The sequence below is a fragment of the Diabrotica virgifera genome, chromosome 6, assembly GCF_917563875.1.
Source record: "Diabrotica virgifera virgifera chromosome 6, PGI_DIABVI_V3a".
NCBI lineage: Eukaryota > Metazoa > Arthropoda > Insecta > Coleoptera > Chrysomelidae > Diabrotica > Diabrotica virgifera.
In genome coordinates, this window is record NC_065448.1 from 85,919,558 (window position 1) to 85,939,213 (window position 19,656).

Sequence of the window (19,656 nt, forward strand, 5' to 3'; positions counted from 1 at the left end):
TATTTTAATTGAAATAAGTGAATATTGGATATCCATAATAATTTAAGAACAATTTTCAATTTTTTTTTTAATTAGAAGAATGTAATTGCATATTATAATGTAGTTCTTAATTCCAAACAATTTTCATAACAATTTTCAATATTGTGAAAAATAAAGCTTGATCGAAATTCATATTTTTTGACATACCTGGTCTTGTATGATATTCATAAAATTTGATATCTGATGGTTGAATCTTAGGTTTTGGACCATGCAGAGCTTTTTTATAAAGAATAACTTTTTTTCGTAAAATTATTAATAAAAAAGTTTTCCATATGATTCCAACTTACAGGGGCATACTGTATATATTTTTTTACACAGTGACCGGCACGAAAAACGGGCACACACAAAATGGGTCATTTTTGCTGTCTCGAATTTCCTAATCCTGTTGTCCCATTTAAGTGATTTTTGTAATATGTTATTGCCTTATTGTTTAGCAATATCGCCATAATAATATTGTTGCTAGACAGGTAAATTGTCATTGTATACCGGGGGTACTAATCAAACTGTGTTTGTTTCTCAAAGTTCACCACACCCTGTGGAATATTCTAGCATTTATAAAATACTGAATTTAAAACCCAACGATAGCCTAGGTTTTCTTAACATTCTGTCTTTTGATTCATTCGCTTATGTTCGATAATAAAAAAAGTTAGGTACTTGACAACTAGCCATGTTCTTCATCAATACAGGGTATTTCTAAATAAGTGCGACAATCTTTAAGGGGTTTGCACGAAAAAATAATGACTGTTTGCTTTATAAACATATGCCCGCAAATGCTTCGTTTCCGAGATACGGGATGTTGAATTTTTTCTTACAAAACTCTTAAATGACCCAATTCAAAAGGGCAGTGGACAATTGCGCAGTGCTTATTATTATTATTTTATCAAGAAATATATTATAAAAGAATATTAAAATATCAATCAAAATTGTGTTTCAATCTTACTGCAGTTTTAATCTATCACATTGTGACGTCACGGAGGACAATCTTATGTGTATGCTTTGTGTGATTTACAAAAACAAGAGATTATTTAAAATTATACTGTTAATTTTGTGTTAATGTACCAATACAGTATTAGAAATTTGCTATAAATATTTTACATGGTAGAAAATATCTGATATAATACATACATATAGTTTAAAAAAGAAGCTAGGACCTTGAATGCCGTATCAATAAAAAAACTAGAATCATTCGAGCTGTGGGTGTACAGAAGAATTCTGAAAATATCGTGGTCAAAACACGTCACCAACAAAGAGAGAAAATTAGAATATCCCGGACATATTACACGTGGAGAGAGATACAACTTGCTCCAATTGATTATGCAGGGAAAGATTCAAGGAAAAGAAGCATAGGGAGACGCAGAATATCGTGGCTGCGCAACCTGAGAGAATGGTGCGGATGTACATCAAATGAACTTTTCAGAGCAGAGGTCTCTAAAATCCGAATAGCTTTGATGATTGCCGACCTCCGTCGCGGAGATGGCACTTAAAGAAGAAGATAATAAAAATGGTAATGTGCTTTGCCACAGATTGTAAACACTATAGTGAAAGAGAGATATGTAGATCTGGTTGAAAAGACGAGTTGGATTTCATTACTAAAGCCGGCCTCAAACGACTCGTGTACTTCGCAAGTACAGAATTATTCGCCTACTTGGAAAGTATGCGAGTTTGCGATTGCAATGACAAACAGAGCACTCACACGACGCGTACAATGTACAAGTACGCGAGCGTAAACATTTGGCTTAACGACCTTGACAAATGAATCAGTGGTGTGATTACTAATAAATAGACCAGGACATTTAGGAAAAAATAAATCGATATTTAATTACAGCACGTAGAAAGTTACAACTTTTTTCATTGTGTTCAGGATGACACCAGTAAAAAAATCAACAATAGAAAAATGGCTGGAAATGCATAATAGTTGCATTTTAAAGTGCATGATATGCATCCAAAAGTGCATAAACATGTCAAAGTTTAGGGCCAGATTTTGTTACTCAGGGGTTTTTGGGTTGCTGAGGATGAATACGCCAACAGAACTGACCATCGGTGCACCTGGTGTCCAGGTTCACTGCTAAGACACGTCATCTAGAGTTTAGAGGGTTTTCGGCACTAAATTTATGCAAACAGATTACTCGGGAGTTTTTGGGGTAGCTGAGTAAAAATACGACATCAAAACCGACCCCCCGTTGATGCCCAAAAACCCTCCAAACTCCTGAAAATAACGTGCCTTAGCATTGTGTACCAGGTGGTCGGGGGGTCGGTTCTGATGGCGTATTCGTATTCAGCGACCCCAAAATCCGCCTACTTAATCTATTTGGATGCATTCAGTGCCAAAAACTTTCAAAACCCCAGAAGATGACGTGCCTTAGAAGTGACCACGGGCACAAGGTGCTCCGGGGGTCGGTTCTGATCGAGTATTCGTGTTCAGCAACACCCAAAGCCCGTATAATCCGTTTGCATTAATTTAGTACCAAAATCCCTCGAAACTCCAGAAAGCACTCTGATGTCATATTCGTATTCAGCGACTCCACAAACCTCCAAGTAAACTGATTGCATCAATTTAGGGCCGTTAGCCCTCGAACCTCCAGATGACATGCCCTATCAGTGATCCTGGGCACCAGGTGCTCCGGGGGTAGGTTCTGATAGCGTAATCATGTTCAGCGACCTCAAAAATCTCGCGAGTAACAAAACTTGGCCTTTAATATGCTTATTTTGACATGTTTATGCACTTTTTAATGCATGTTAAGAACTTTAAAAAGCAATTATTAATCAGGCATTTCCACCCATTTTTCTATTGTAGACTTTTTTCCTGACATCATCCTGAACACAATGCAAAACTAGCAAGTCTCTAGGTGGTGTATTTAACAATCGATTTATTCCGGTGTTTTAGTGCTAAGTGCACTGGTCTAAATACCATCTAATCCTAAATAATTAGAGGACCTAAATACCATCTGCTTCGCCTTATAATACAAGGAAAAGTGGAGGGAAAGAGATGGATTGGTCGAAAGAAACTTTCATGGCTGCGTAATATTAGACAATGGTGTGGCTGCACAGTAGAATTATTTCGAGCAGCAGCCGATAGAGAGGTTTCAGGAAATTGTAAACATGATGACGGCCAACGTCTGAATACAGACACGGCACCTAAAGAAGAAGAAGAAGCACTGGTCTAAATGAATAGTCGCAGTAAATGCCGATTATTTATACATTTCGTTTGACAGCCTCTGCAGCAAGTATAGAAAAGTATGTACTTCGCAAGTGTGCGAATAATCGTGATCCCTTTGACTCGGGTCATTTTTACCGACAGAAGACGAACGAGTGGCAACGAGTAACAAATAATTGTACGAGTAACCCACTCAGACGACATGGCAAGTATACGCAAGTGACGATTATTCGCCAAGTACACGAGCCGTTTGAGTCCGGCTTAAGGTATGAAAATATAGTGAAGAAAAAAACTGAATATATCGCTCGTGGCGTATGGCTTACAAATTATGCCACCATGAGAGCACTGTCGACATAATATATCCCCTCCAGGTCAACCCTCCCAGCGGATATACAAATAAGACTTTTTAAATACTAACAGGGCGGTGTTAGGTGATTATTATATGAATTGGGTTTTAAAAGCGGTTATGAATAAGACCATATTTAAAGTCTGCATATTTGCATATATTATTCGTATTCTTTATAAAACAAATGCACATTTGCGCCAATTTTGTGCATATATGCGCATATTTGCTGTTTTCTGTTGCACATAATCCAGCCTACTTATAAGATAGGAACTAATAACAATTACATAGTAGGGCAGTCAATGAGGGTATTTGGCTCCGAATTCCATCCTACATCGATTTACTTGATATTTTCACAGTAAGTAGGGAATAGCTTAAGAAACAAAGTTTGCCCTATGCCGATGTACGCTTTTATCTTGGGGGAGGTTCCCACTCCTCGGGGGTGAAAAATGTTTTGGTTAAAATAGCCACGGAAGAGGCTAGAGAACCTAATTTTAAGCAAAAACTGTTCTATAACTATTTTTCGAAAACTCGATACTTCTTGAGTTATTCGTGGTTGAAAATTGGCCATTTTCATTGAAAAATTACAGCTTTTCGGACAGATTTTTGCGAATACCTTAAAAACTATCCATCTAACAAAAATAAACTATAAAAAATATTTCTGTAGGTTATAAAAAAACAAAGAGATTCGTTACTTCATAAATCTTCTAGTTAAAATACAAAGAGGGATACGGTAGGTAAGAAGAGTTTGTTTTTTTGCTGCATGCTCAAATCGATGTATGTATTTAAGTTGAAATAACAGAGAAACTGTCGATTTTAGGGGTATAATGAATAATTATACTAATAACTTGTGTAGTGCTTGAAAAGACCTTTAAAATGAGCAATACTAAATGTCGATTACATTCAAACTAAGCGAGATATTCTACAAAAAAGTTGATGACTAATGTATTTTAAGAAGAAATGAGAAGTATATTTAACCCCTCATCCATCAGAATTTAAATACATCATTTTCCTTTTACAATACTTTCTGTTATAGTGTTATTCCTATGTTCAAAAAGTTGGACTGGATTAAATTAAATGGTTTTTGAAAAAAATAAGATCAAATTTTCTTAAAAATCTTTCTTTTCCTCCAAGTAACTCGAAAAAGACAAGAGATACGAAAAAAAGATACCAAACAAAAATGTAGGGCTTTTTCAGATAAAAATTTCCTTTTTATTTTTCATTACTGTATCTCTTATCAATTTCAAGTTACATGGAGAAAAAAAGAAGATTTTTAAGAAATTTTAAAAATGCGCTCTATAATTTGATTCATTTTAAACCCGTCCAACTTTTTGAAAATAGAAATAACACTATAATAAAAGGTATTGTAGAAGAAAAACGATGCATTTACATTTTGGTGGATGGGGGTTAAAATTACTTCTCATTTTTTCTTAAAATACATTAGTTATCAATTTTGTTTGCAGCATATCCCGCTTAGTTTTAATGTAATGGACCTTTAATGCAGCTCATTTTAAAGGTCTCTTTAACCACTACAAAAAGTATTAATACCTAAAATCGACCTTTTCTCTGTTATTTTAAGTTGAATACACCAATTTGAGAATGTACCAAAAAACAAACTATTTTCACCTACCATATCTCTTTTTCTGTTATAACTAGAAGATTTATGAGGGCAAGTGTCTCTTTTAGGTAGATGCATAGTTTTTAAGGTATTCGCAAAAAACCGTTCGAAAAGGTATTATGTTTCAATGAAAATGGTTAATTTTCAACCACGAAATTTAAAAAATATATATATAGAACAATGTTTGCTTAGAATTAGATTCTCTAGCGAATTCCGTGGTCATTTTAACCATAAAATTTTTCACCCCTAATAAGGGGTGGGAACCACCCCCAAGATAAAAGCACACATCGGCATAGGGTAAACTTTGAATTAGGAGATAAATAGAGGCTAGGCCCAAAATTTCATTAAAATCCATGCAGTAGGATAGAATTCGGAGGTAATATTCTATTCTTGCTCCCATTGACTGGCGTATAGGAAATACTTACTGTAGCAGGATCTCTCATAACTGATGCAGTTAAACCAGCTGCCGAACTGCCCTTTCCTGAAGTGTATACAGCAATAGGAGCAACTTTTTCAACAAACTTTAGTAGCTGAGATTTTGCAGTACCTGGATCACCCAACAACAATATATTTATATCTCCTCTTCTTGTCAAACCATCCGGCAGTCTCTTCCTAGAACCACCAAAAAGAAGGCAAGCGATTGCTTTTTTGATATCAGCGGATCCATAAATAGAGGGAGCAATACTTGTCGCTAGTCTCTCGTAGATGTTTGGAAGGGCGGCTAAACGACGGAAAGTGCTTTCTTCTTCTGAGGATATTACGGAGCAACCTAATGATCCCAATCCTTCACTATCCAGTTGAATACCTACAACTCGCATGTACGATGTTCTTACTCCAGTAGTGGCTTTCTCCCTACCTTCCCGCTAAAAATAATGTTGAATTAATATATTATACAATTACAATTAATATATTATACAATTAATATATTACATATAGAGTACCCTTAAAAATATTGTTTTCAATTTTGAACAAGGCATGCCTAAGTGTCGTTAAAATGGAACAAAATTTCAGACGCATTTCCTATCACAAAAGGCAAAAGGATGTTCTTTGTCCCCAACTGTATTCAAAATCTATATATTCAGGAATCATTAAACAGGACGAGAAAATGCACGGAATTGGAATAGAACTTGAGAACACGTACATATATAATAAATCTCTTCTACGTAGTCAAGTGATTATGCTAAATGATGGGGAAGACATGGATTATATGATTGAAAAGTTAACCAATGAATACGAAAAATGGGGACTCATAGTCAACATAAACAAAACGGAATATCTTACAATAAAAGAAGCTCATAAGACTAGAGATATAAATAATGCGAAGAATTTAGGACAGTGATAGTGAAGGAAGGAATGTGACATAAAAGATATCGAATTTTTACTATCAAGTCGATACAAATTTTATTTAAAAAAATAGAGGCATGGCACTTTCGGCGTGCCGACAGAAGTGAATACTTCTTATATATTGTCGATTATATTCGGTTCAATTCAATTCGATTCCATCCGATTAGATTTAATTTTATTTAGTATAATATATTATGCCTATAATTTAATATGTTTATAATATACACTAGGGATTTTACCCATTAATTTAACGATTAACAAACTTTCAAAAGAATTTTCATTTAAAATTTTTAAAATAATAAATGTCTTACATATACAGTGATGAGCGCGCTAATAACCGGCAAAATAGCTCAAAAGATGGAAAATGTATTAAGTTGTGAGATAAAAAGAAATGCAACTACTGGAGGTGGGATTTTATCGGTATTAACTTATAACTTACATTACCATTATGGATAGTTTCCACCTTTATACCTTTAAACGTCAGCTATTGTTTGTTTTTTAACCAAGAGGAGTGATTCAAATTTACCCCGCCGTAATGCTTGTTTCTAATTGGCCCAACCGCAGGCAAGTTTACTCCACTGTTATTAAATTTGGACACTAATGACATTTATGAAATTTTGGCACTTCTGTCATTTTAAAGGTTAATTAAGTAATCGGCGATTTTAAGTGTTTTCTGCCTTATTCCTTAAATTTTTAGATTTTTAGTCTAATTTTATATAAAAAGAGTTGTTTTTAGAACTCTTTAGCGATGTGTTAGTATAATATAATATGTATGGATTATCAACGGAAAAAGAAGATGAATTTGGTGACTTTTCTAGTAACTTTCTTGGGTGTGAATCTGTCTTTTTAGTTTACTCCTCTTGGTTAAAAAATCAACTATAGTTAACTTCGGTCATAATTCTACGTATGACATTCTTTCAAACCTAGTTTTAATAAGTTATGTATGTCTTCTTCTTCTTTTGTTTATTGGCCTCTACGTGCATGACTATTTGGCTAGTCCATCGTCTTGGAATAAAGGAAAAATCTCTTATTCACCTAAAATTTAGAGTTGATATCGGACAAATACAACAAATAAGGTAAAAACTTAAGGTACAGTGATAACTGCCGACCATTACACAATCTGCTTCTACTTCTTCTTCTCGTTCTTTAGTTAATTGGCAATTTTGAATTGTCATGGGACAAATACAACAAAGGCAAAAACATTTCTAGCTCAGGGACAACTGAGGATCATTACAAGAATGCGTAATGTGGCCTCGGTTAGTTGAAGTGAAGAACCCAGATGATTACAGAATGTTTATACAAAAGATTGTATTGTTATTTTACCTAGATTTGAATTATCTAGTCGTATGTTATTTTTGACATATTGTTCAATTATTATTTTATCCATTCATTTCCAATATTTTGCTTTCCTCATAACTATGTATGACGTTAACATGCCATTAACATTTTGATTTCGCATAAAGTAAAAGTCAATTGAAGACAATAAAGCAAATGTAAATAAAAACAGTTTAATTAGTAGACATTTTTTATTCTAAAATTAACTTAATTTCTACCATAATTTTAGACGTCTCGCATTCACTCCTGTCACTACAGAATTATTGTCGAAGGTTGTTTTAAATCCCACATTTGTGACTTTTTTGCAATAACTAAATATTAAAATTTTAAATTATTGAGTTATAAACTCTAAATTTTAGATGATGGGATTTTTCCTTTATTCTGATAGCTGGCCAAAATACCCATGCAGGTAGAGGCCAATAAACCAAAGAAGAAGAAGACATACATAACCTGAAAAACTGAAAAATTGATAAAACTGAGTTTGAAAGAACGTCATGCGTAGAATTAGAAATATGACCGAAGTTAACTAGCTGACGTTTAAAGGTATAAAGGTGGAAACTATCCATAATGGTAATGTAAATTATACGTTAATACCGATAAAATTCCACCTCCAGTAGTTTCATTTCTTTTTATCTCACAATTTAATACATTTTCCATCTTTTGAGCTATTTTGCCGGTTATTAGCGCGCTCATCACTGTATATAAACCAATATAATAGTATAAATAAAGTTACCTAAAGCTTTGAACTATTTTCTTAAGGCTATGGGTACATAATTCGCAAATATTTTACGTGTATCCCTACTTTTTCTGTCTTTACACGGCAAATTACGTGTAGTAAAATTCACACTGGTGTGGATATGTAAACATTACTAGAATGTCATTCTACTTGAAAATGTCATAATTAATTTAAAGAGATGGCTTTTGAATGTTCTTGGATAACTGTTATTTTTATAATTGCAAATTATTAATTCAGTTAATAAATGTGATAATTTTTTCACTAACTATGTTTTCAGTGATTGTAATAATTTATTTGTACAACAAAAACTAATAATCAATCGAGAAAAGAGGAAAAGTGTTAAAGTGATTTTTTAATAATATGTTGTTATTTTGGAACGCTTACAATTTTGAACATCTCTAACAATAAAATACTTGGATCACAGGATATATCTGATGTATTCTCTGCTTGGATCTTCCACAAATAATACACAATAAATAACTTTTTATTAAGTTCACGTCTTAAATCAATTATTTATCAAATACACTATATATCAATAATATTTAATCAATTTCTCAAAATATTCCCGATGCAATGTCAAATATTTAAAATTGTCACTGATTGTCAGTGTCTGACTGACAATATATGCTGACAATATTATATTCGGTTGAGTGCGTTGTAAGACAAAGACAGATTTGGAAAATATTACCACGGCATTGTGTTCATTTTTTTCAAATCCTGAAAAAACCAATACATATTTTTGAAAAATTTAAACGCAGAATGAAAGACTAAATTATTACCGAGGGCCGAAAGTCCCTTAGAATAAATAAAAAGTTTATTTTGAATGAGATATTTGAAATTAAAAATCACACTAAATTTTCTCTTAGTTTTTTCACCCCTGTAACTTATTAAAATAAACATTATAGAAGTTCTCATGGACTTTCGGCCCTCGCTAGTAACGTAATCTTTCATTCTGCGTTTAAATTTTTCAAAAATACTTATTAGTTTTCTCAGGATTTGAAAAAAATGAATCCCCATTTGAATAGCATTGCAGCCGAAAATACGTACCGATCCTCTTAATAAAGTAACCAATATTTTTTTTATTTGAAAAAGTCCATTTATTATTAGGTACTCCCATTAAAGGGGAGGCCGTTAAAACAAAAGTGAACAAACTTTTTTAAAGTTGTTAATAAATTATTCCTTCCAGAATATGTCATTTATATTTTATTAATAGCTTATTTAAAGTTTATTTTGACATTGACTTATGCTTTGCTGATATAAATAAAAATATATTAGTAAATATAAAGTAGGAAAGTCTCAGATACAGAATATATTATTAAAAATAATATACACGAATTTAAATCTAAAACCTTCCTTATCTGAACAATTCTTTGTTAGCATCCTGAATCTCTGCCTTCTACCATTTACAAGGCATAGAAACGACGAAAAATATATAAAATGAAAAGGGATTCCACAATATGCAATCACATTACGTTTTCCTCCATCTAGGAAAAGGTACAAGAAATGGTTCCCAGTACTCACTGCTCCCATCTGAGTAAAGATAGAAGTGAATTAAATACAATTGATGTTTTATTTCGATTCAGAAGCAAGGCATAATCTGCAGATAGCTGCTGTTTCTGGTATAACCTTTATCAGTACAGATGCTCTCCGCATCTGAATCAACACAAAACCAAATTGCCTATTTAAGAGAAATTCCAAAGATGAAATCCCCACTGAGGGCGCAAACAGCGACACCTATTAAAGAAAATAGAAAGTAGCAAGGTCTCAGATACAGAATACATTATTAAAAATAATATACATTAATTTAAATCTAAAACCTTCCTTATCGGAACAATTCCTTGTTAGCATCCTGAATCTATGCCTTCTACCATTTACACTGGGAACCATTTCTTGTACCTTTTAATAGATGGAAGAAAACGTAGTGTGATTGCATACTGTGGAATCTTTTCACTTTTCTGTATTTTTCGTCGTTTCTATGCCTTGTAAATGGTAGAAGGCAGAGATTCAGGATGCTAACAAAGACTGGTTCCGTTAAGGAAGGTTTTAGATTTAAATTAGTGTATATTATTTTTAATATTGTATTCTGTATCTGAGACCTTCATACTTTCTATTTTCTTTAATAGATGTCACTGTTTGCATCCTCAGTGGGGATTTCAATTTATCTTTGAAATTTCCCTTAAATAGGCAATTTGGTTTTGTGTTGATTCAGAGGCGGGGAGCATCTGTACTGATGAAGGTTATACCAGAAACAGCGGCTGTCTGCAGATTATGCCTTGCCTCTGAATCGAAATAAAACATAAATTGTCTTTAATCCACTAAAATATAATAATTATTATTTGAATATAACATAATCTGTGTAAACAATATAATTCATTTACTCAATTTTAAACATATTATTGTTATAACGTACCTATATAATTTGTTTAAGTACCTATACAGGGTGTTTGGTAAAGAATGGGCCATAGGTTAACCGTAAATTCCTGAAGTTAAAATAGGTGGATTTAAGCTAATTTACCTTAGTATCAAAGTTTATAATAACCGAAATACAGGGTGTCAAAGTTAAATTTTTATTTTGTTTATTTTTGTATATTTCCTGACAGGCATGGTATAAAAAACGAAATTTTTTAAGTTGTGCTGGTACTGTACACCCTACTAAATTATGTTAAACAGACGTTTCTGGCTACTACCAGAGGCGTGCGACGAGGAAACGTGAATGGTTGACCCTTCCCAAATTCTACGCCGCTGGCGGAATTGCTATTTTAGTGCAATTTTTGTATTCTCCAATACAATTCTATGAAAATAATGTATTCTTCATTCGTAACGATAAACCATCAGTTTTCGAGATATTTAAAGCTAAAAACAAAGGAGCATAATAAATTAACTAAAATAACAGTTATTTTGATTAATTTATTATGCTTATTACTGTGCTTTTTCATTTTTAACTTCAAATATCTAGAAAATTAATGACTTTATCGTTACGAAATAAGAGTATATTCTAAAATAGCAGTTCCGTCAGTGGTGTAGAATTTGGGAAGGGTCACCCATTCGCTTTCCCCTGTCGTACGCCTCTGGTAGTAGCCAGAAACGATTATTTAACATAATTTAGTAGGGTGTACAGTACCTACAATTTCTGCAAAGTATGTCACGGATATGTAAAATTGTTATAAAGTATTCTTTTTTTTTAAATAATTTATTCTTTATTTTAAAACTTAAAAGAATTATTTGTGCCCGGTATTTTAAAACTATTTGACGTATTCTTATGATACTTGGCAGAAAGTGTAGGTACTGTAAACGCTATTTAATTATGTTAAGTAATCGTTTCTGGTTAATACCAGTGGCGTACGACAGGGGAAACTGTTGACCCTCTACAAATTCTACACCACTATCGTAACTGCTATTTTAACATAATTTTTAGATTCGTAACGATAAAGTCATCGGTTTTTAAGATATTTGAAGTTAAGAATGAAAAGGAACAATTATTTTGATTAATGTATTATGCTCCTTTCGTTTTTAGCTTCAAATATCTCAAAAACTAATGGTTTTATCGTTATGAATGAAGAGTATGTTATTTACATAAAGAGTATTAGAGAATCCAAAAATTGCACTAAAATAGAAATTCCGCCAGTGGCGTAGAATTTGGGAAGGGTCAACCATTCACGTTCCCCCGTCGTACGCCTCTGGTAGTAGCCAGAAACGTTTGTCTAACATAATTTAGTAGGGTGTACAGTACCAGCACCACTTACCAAATTTCGTGTTGTTATCCATGTCTGTCAGGAAATATTAAAAAATAAATAAAATAAAAGTTTAACTTTGACATCCTGTATTTCAGTTATTATTAACTTTCGTATTAACCCCTTAATGTACGCGCTCGACTCTGACACGTGCGAGCCTTACTGGCAATTTTGTACACGCTCGACTCTGACACGAGCACCCATTAAATTTTAATCTTTCAATTTTTCAAGCAGTTGCGAAGCTGGTATTTGTATAAGAGCGTATAAATATCTAAATAGCGATAAAATCTTTTCTACATTTCTTCTTCTTCTTTTACATCTAGACCTTTTTTTATTGCCAAGCCAGTGTCACAAGCACTGAATTTTGTTGAATATGCAGTATTTTGTTTTTATACAAAGTGTTAGTGCATTTGAAGCACCGAAAATATTCTTTTTCAATTTAATTACATATAAACACCACATTTTCACTTTAAAAAATTCGATAATTTTTTGACCGAAACTTCAAAATTAATGTGTACATTAAGGGTTAAGGTAAGTTAGTTTAAATCGACCTATTTTAACCTCAGGCATCTAAGGTTAAGCTATGGCCCATTCTTTACCAAACACCCTGTATAAGTTTAAGTAACGTACCTATACCGCGAAGGGTAACCTCAAGCTAACCTCTGGCGTCACGATTTTTGAATGACACCCAATACGATTTTACACCCGCCAAAATTCCATAGTGAACGATAAGAAGTATTCATTTCAAAAACTGATTTCACGCGCGTTACTGATATTTAAAATCGCTGGTCGCTTCAAGAATTGTTTCTATGAGGATGGTTCATTCTACACAAAAGGTTCTATCAACATTTTTGTTCAAAATTATCTTAGCTGCATTTCTTGTTCAAAATATTTTTCCTACAGCGTACAGATTCTTGGTAAATCAATGTCTTCCATTTCCCCCAATCGTCACAACGAGGGCGGAGGGTTTGGAGGAAGATAGAAGTGACAAATTTTTCTCATTAAAATTCAGCGAATGTCCTAAGAAACTGAAGTATATTAGCTTACCCTCGAAACTTTGCTGATTTTTTTAATACAAAATATTCCTAAAATCTGCACTCTATTTCCAGGAACGACTCTCTCACACAAGTACCTATCAGCATACAAAGTAATATGTCTAGGAATTTCTCCTTGTGGAATGCCATGTGGTAGTTCTTGTAATTTTAAAACTTGGAAATCCACACACTGGCATTTATCTGGCATAATGAAAAATGGATCCAACGGACATTTTGGTCTTCCAGCTTGTTCTCTAAAAAATTAATTAGTTCAAATTATTAAAGGACCAACATACTTAACATATAAAATGTCTAAATTTATACATTTATTAAATATTTCTTTGTTTGTGTATATGTTATAGTTTAAGTTGATTATCCAGTTGGAGTTGACGTTTCCTAGTTCGAGTCGACTCAAATGGCTGGTTTTAGTAAAAGTTGATTATAAATATAAAATGAAGATTTTTATTCAACATTTTTACTAGTAAAAGTAGACTCCAACTAGTTAAAGTATACTCTTCCCAATGCCATTTAGTAAAAGTTGATTCACACAAACAACCGATTCTAGAAATTAAATGTTACTGTATATTATGTTCAAATCGTGATATTTATAGTCCAGGCTGTATCGTCGCCACAGTTAGGTACATTATTCCAGTTCGATTCTTTTGCACAAACTTACTCAAAAAGAAGTCCTTATAACGAATCCACAGGGTGTCAGGTGGTACCGTAATCGAAAAATTGTTTAAACAATTTTTTTAAACAAATTCACAAAAAAAAAATCACTTCGGACATTTTTTACATCATTTGGGTCATTCGGAGCAAAAGAGGTTTTTTGTGATTTTTCTGTAAAATTTATTGTTCTCGAGTTATACGCGATTTAAAATTTGAAAAATGCGAAAATGACCAGTTTCAAGGCTTAATAACTTAGTTAAAAATTATTATTATGAAAGTCAGAAAGTCACCAAATCAAATTTTAACGACCCCCCCCCCTACAAGGTACTGAAGAAATATTAGTCATTATTGTATTACTAAGCTGTTATTTTTAATTATTAACAATGAGCGCTAGGAGCATATTGAGGCGGCTGTCAATGTGAGTGCGACTGAGATGCACCATTGGACGGTCAGAATGGAGGATCTTACTCGCACTCACATTGACGGCCGCCTCAATACGCTTTTAGCGCTCATTGTTGATAATTAAAAATAACAGCTTAGTAATAAAATAATGACAACAATTTCTTCAGGATCTTGTAGGGGGGAGGGCTTTAATTTGATTAGGCGACTTTCTGACTTTCATAATAATAGTTTTTAATCGAGTTATTAAGCCTTAAAAATGGTCATTTCGCATTTTTCAAATTTTAAATCGCGTAAACTCGAAAACGATCAATTTTAGAGAAAAATCACAAGAGATCTTTTTTGCTCCGAATGACCAAAATAATTTAAAAAAATTTATCCGGAGTGAAATACTTATATTTATAAAACAGTTCGTGAAGTATGCTTTTTGCGCACGCACGCGATGTTTAGAGCACGAGCGGGCAGAGTGCTATACATCGCCTATGTGCGCAAAAAGTACTTCACGCACAGTTTCATACAATATTTTATCTACCAAAAAACAAATAAAAAAACTGCAACTCCTCGTCACTGGATTACATTCCTATTTTACAATTTTTTAGAACTTTGACATTTAAAAATTCAAACTTCTGTCAAACCACAAAACTGTCAAAACTTTTTTTGTAATTTATTGCTCACATGTCATTACCATGACAAGGCGAAAGTTAAGGATATTTGATTATATGAAAGTGTGCTAAAAAACAGTGCGAAAAAGTAAATCCCATTTAAAATACATTATTACTTCAGGCACACTTTAAACCCTTCATGTACTGCTATCTATATTTACAATTTTCACATAATAAAAACTTATACATAATATGAGGTAGAGTAGATAAGAATTATTTTTGTGAATTTGGTTAACAAAAATTGGTTAAACAATTTTTCGACCGCGGTACCGCCTGACACTGTGTATTTGTTATAAAGATGTATTTGTTTGAGTAAGTTTGTGCAAAAAAATCGAATCAGAATAATTTACCTAACGGGGGCGACGTTACAGCCTGGACTAATAAGTAGTTGAAACAGTCAAAACAAAGAGACACACACTCATCAAAAATGTACGTGAGATTATACTCCTATAAATTGTATAATCTACTTTTACTAACAAGGGTTAGGAAGAGTCAACTTCAACTAGTAAAAGTTGATTTAAATTTTTCAAATAATGTACTTACGTTTTGACTCACCCTGTATTTGATATAAAGAAAATAAGATTTTAATTGTTCGCGATAGAAATGCTTGTTTTAAAGCGGTTTTTCATAAATATTACTTGCCATCAAACTCTTTCCTATATTTGACAAGTAATAGCTCAAATACGGTATGCAGCAAAATAAACAGTACTGAAATTCGTATGCCTCAAATTTGTATGTGTCATGTGCCGAAACGTATTGAGTGGTTTCTGAATGTTGTTATAACGTTTGTCAATATCATGTTAATGTTAGATACTTCAGGAAGGTTTTCAGTTTTGCAGAAAAAATTTTTAAATATTTTTTTTTGTGCCAGAGGCAGTGGCGGATCTAAAAATTTGTCTTGGGAGGGGAAATTTGCTTTAGGGGGGAACTTCGAATGAAAAACCAACCAAAAGACATAAAAAAGATAAACTCAGATTACATAAAAGACATAAATAATAACTTGTAGGTATTAAGTTCCCTTAATTTTCCTAACTAGGCCTTTCCTAACTTTGCAAGGCTATATCATGTATTATATATAAAAATAATCATAAACATTTCAATATTCATTTCAGTACTATTTATTTTGCCGCATACTGTACTATGTTTTTACAACAAAGTTATTATTGCTAAAATTGAAGCTAATAGAAAATTAAATAAACTTCTTACTAAAAAATTAAATATTGTATTAATCAAAGTAAGTTACATATATATTTTTTTGTGAGTACTAAATCTATCTAAGCTTAAATAATGGGTAAACAATGTATTTTATAAAATATACTTACTAAACTTTATCGGTTCTGAATTAACCTCAACCCCCTCTTGAAATGTAGAGAAAAAATTTAAATGAGAGTAACTTTTCCACACACATACAAACATAACGTGTGATCCAAAATTATTGTCACCATAGGTGGCTCTGAACGACAGAGATAGCTATACAGTGCATGTCCATTCTTAATTCAGATATATTTACCAGTTTACGTCAACTTTGCAGTGTACGTCAACTTCAAGAAAAGTTAGGTTATGTAGAGATGTTGGTTGTTTGATTTTATTTATTATTGTTACTTATAATTTTGTTAATTCTTTTTATTTTTGATTAAAGTTCTGTGTTAAAGGTTTTGACTGATTTTTTATGTTTTATAATGTTAATCAAAATTGATTGATAAACCAATGATATAAATTCAGATTCAAAGAGGACATACGTAATTTTTTGCACGGCTAGCTTTGATCCCAATAATTTTGGATCGCTCGTTAGGTACATATTATACATACCCACAAAAATGTTCCCCTTTTCCATTAGAAATTGAGTCAAATTTCTGAGCTCTGTAACTTTTGAATGGTATAACCGTTCAAAATTAGACATGCGTTGGAAAGATAATGATCTAATACTATCACAAGCCGCCAATGTGGACTTAAATTTTCGAAATTTTTGGGAGTTTTGGGCATGAATACGAAAAACAGACCCCAAATAGTGAGGGGAGGGCCGTAAAACTAACGCCCTTGGACCAAATGAGAACTACCGTTCTGTGGGATAAATCTTTAGTTATCTGAGCAGTGTTGTAGATGAAACGCCAGGAAGAAATAACTCTAGACTACAACTTAGAAACATCGAAAACAGTATACCATTACAAAATGACAACTGATTTTAACAGAGGATCAACTGCTAAATGTTTAAGTTTTGATTACTCTATTTTGATATTTTTATGAATTATTCTTATAAACTAATCGTTATCTTGCGTTTAATTATATATATAATCACCTTAGATTTTAGTAATATTGTAACAAACAACATATTATTTTTTAAGTGGCATTTAGACGGGCTAGTTTTTAAAGCAATATGTTGCCGGCAATATATATTCGGTATGTTGCTGGCAACATTGCAGCATCTAATGAAAATATCGCCGTAGGGCCGAGCCATGTGGCCGAAATATTGCTGGTATTTGAACACTATTGCAGTTAGTGGCTGATGCGTTGCCGATAAGTTCCGACTGCTGTGGAAAATCTTGCATGTTGCTCGGCTATTCTGTAGAAATTTTATTTGGATTTGTCAAAACATACAAAGAAAAAATGAATACGTGGCCAAATGAAGACACAAAAAGTTTTATTAATGCAGTACATTTACGTCCAGAGTTGTGGGATGTAGAAAATACATCATACAAAGACAGAAATGCAAAGATAGTTGGACGGCCATTGCACAAGAATTCAATATAACACCGGACAAAGCTTATAAAAAATTCAGAAGTTTAAGGACATATGCGAAAAATGAACACAAAAAAGTAATTCAAAAGAAAAGTGGAAGGTCAACGTGGAAAAATTGTACATTGGTTTGCATATGAAGTAATTCAATTTATTTTATCTCGGGATATACCAGAAACGGGTATTGATAGTGTAAACATTCGTCTCGTCAATACTTCAAGGGTATTTTTCGTCTAAAACGGATATATAATGCAACAAGAATGGCTGGAACTATTGCAGTAAATATTTTTTATTATTGTTGACAGGCCATACGTAAATATTTCTGTTTTTACAAATATCGCTGAGCAATATTTCCACTAAATATTGCCGAAAATATGCAATGTTAGTGGCCCGTCTAAATGACCCTTTATTACATTTCCCATTCCAGTTTATTATCACATTAGGTTGATTATTATTAATGTGTTCTCAAATTAATTTTTGGATAAATACGAGAAAACAAAAAATTACTTACGTATTGCATTTTCTTGGCAAAATATATCCTTCAAGTCCTGGCTTAACAGATAAATTAGGAATAACATCACTACATGTACGACATTGGATTGATATTTTTGTAGCTTTTGCTTTTATGCCGGATGCACTAATGACAATTCCGGGAATTTTTACCAATTTGGAAACTACGTCAGACTGAAATAAAACAGAAAAAAATATATTAATTATGAATTTTTCTTTCAATAGAAAAATAGATTTAGGGCCGGTTTCACCAACAACAAATAAATCACTAAATAGTTATTCGGCGAATAAAATTTATTAGTCAATCATATTTTTATTGTTGACCTGTTTAATGGATAAAAATTATTTGAAATGTAATTTAGTATGTTAAAAATTATAAAAAACACGGGGTGTCCGATATAATTTTGTCCTGGCTATAATTAATTAATAATTAAAAAATTACTTTTTTTCTTAATTAAAAAAAAAACATATTTTAGATTTTTTGGATCATTCGACACAAAAAAGGCCATGTGTAATTTTTCTCTAAGGTGATCGTTTTTGAGTCGACAATAAAAAAAACGAAAAAAGACGATTTTCAAGGCTCAAAAACACAAGTAAAAATATTATGTTCGTTCATTTTTAATGACGAAGGTACTTGAGGAAGTCCAAAATACTTATCAATAACTGATAGAATAAGGTTTGAAATTGAATTTAGGTACTTCGTAATTTCAAAAATAATATATATTTATACTGCCTTTAAAATCGCCATCTTTCATTCTTTTTTTTTTAAATATAAATTGTTTATAACTCGAAAACGATCAACTTAAGTGAAAAATTACAGAAGACCTTTTTTGTTTCGAATGATTCAAAAAATCTAAAATAACATCTGCCGGGGCCGAATTTCTTTTTAATTTATTAAAAAAGTTATTTTTTAATTATTAAAATTATTTATAGTCAAACATCAAATATTTTTTATCCATTAAACAGATCGGTGCAGGTCGACCTTATCCTAGACTGTAAACACTTTTGGAAATAGGAAATATTTCTGAAATAAACGATTCAATTACATATAAAACCATCAATACTTTTGAACAGCCGCCATAAATAGTGCTTAGTGTTAGGTTTGTTTCAACACGACGAAAAATCGTCATGTAAAGATCACCGTACTGCGCAGTAAACAAAATAACCCATGGAACGTATTATTTCATTGCCATGGAACGTTAATTATATAGTAACGTGATCGTTACATGACGATTTTTCGTTGTGTTGGAATAAACCTGTTATAAGGCGATTAGTCTGATTATAAATCATAAGAATTATCATAACAGTAAAATATCATAACAGTAAAATAGTCTAAAACTTTTCAGTAA

At 32.4% G+C, this 19,656-nt stretch overlaps 1 protein-coding gene across 1 annotated transcript in view; it reads right to left on the reverse strand.

Annotated features, from left to right (window-relative positions):
• The window catches only part of LOC126885827 (DNA replication licensing factor Mcm5), a 72,080-nt gene that overhangs the window by 35,721 nt on the left and 16,703 nt on the right, over positions 1-19,656 (reverse strand). Inside the window, exons 3-5 of the mRNA XM_050652575.1 lie at positions 18,309-18,481; positions 13,348-13,588; positions 5,580-6,017 (exon numbers count right to left, since the gene is read on the reverse strand). Of these exons, the coding sequence (XP_050508532.1) occupies positions 5,580-6,017; positions 13,348-13,588; positions 18,309-18,481 (852 nt within the window). The remainder of the gene's footprint in view (positions 1-5,579; positions 6,018-13,347; positions 13,589-18,308; positions 18,482-19,656) is intronic.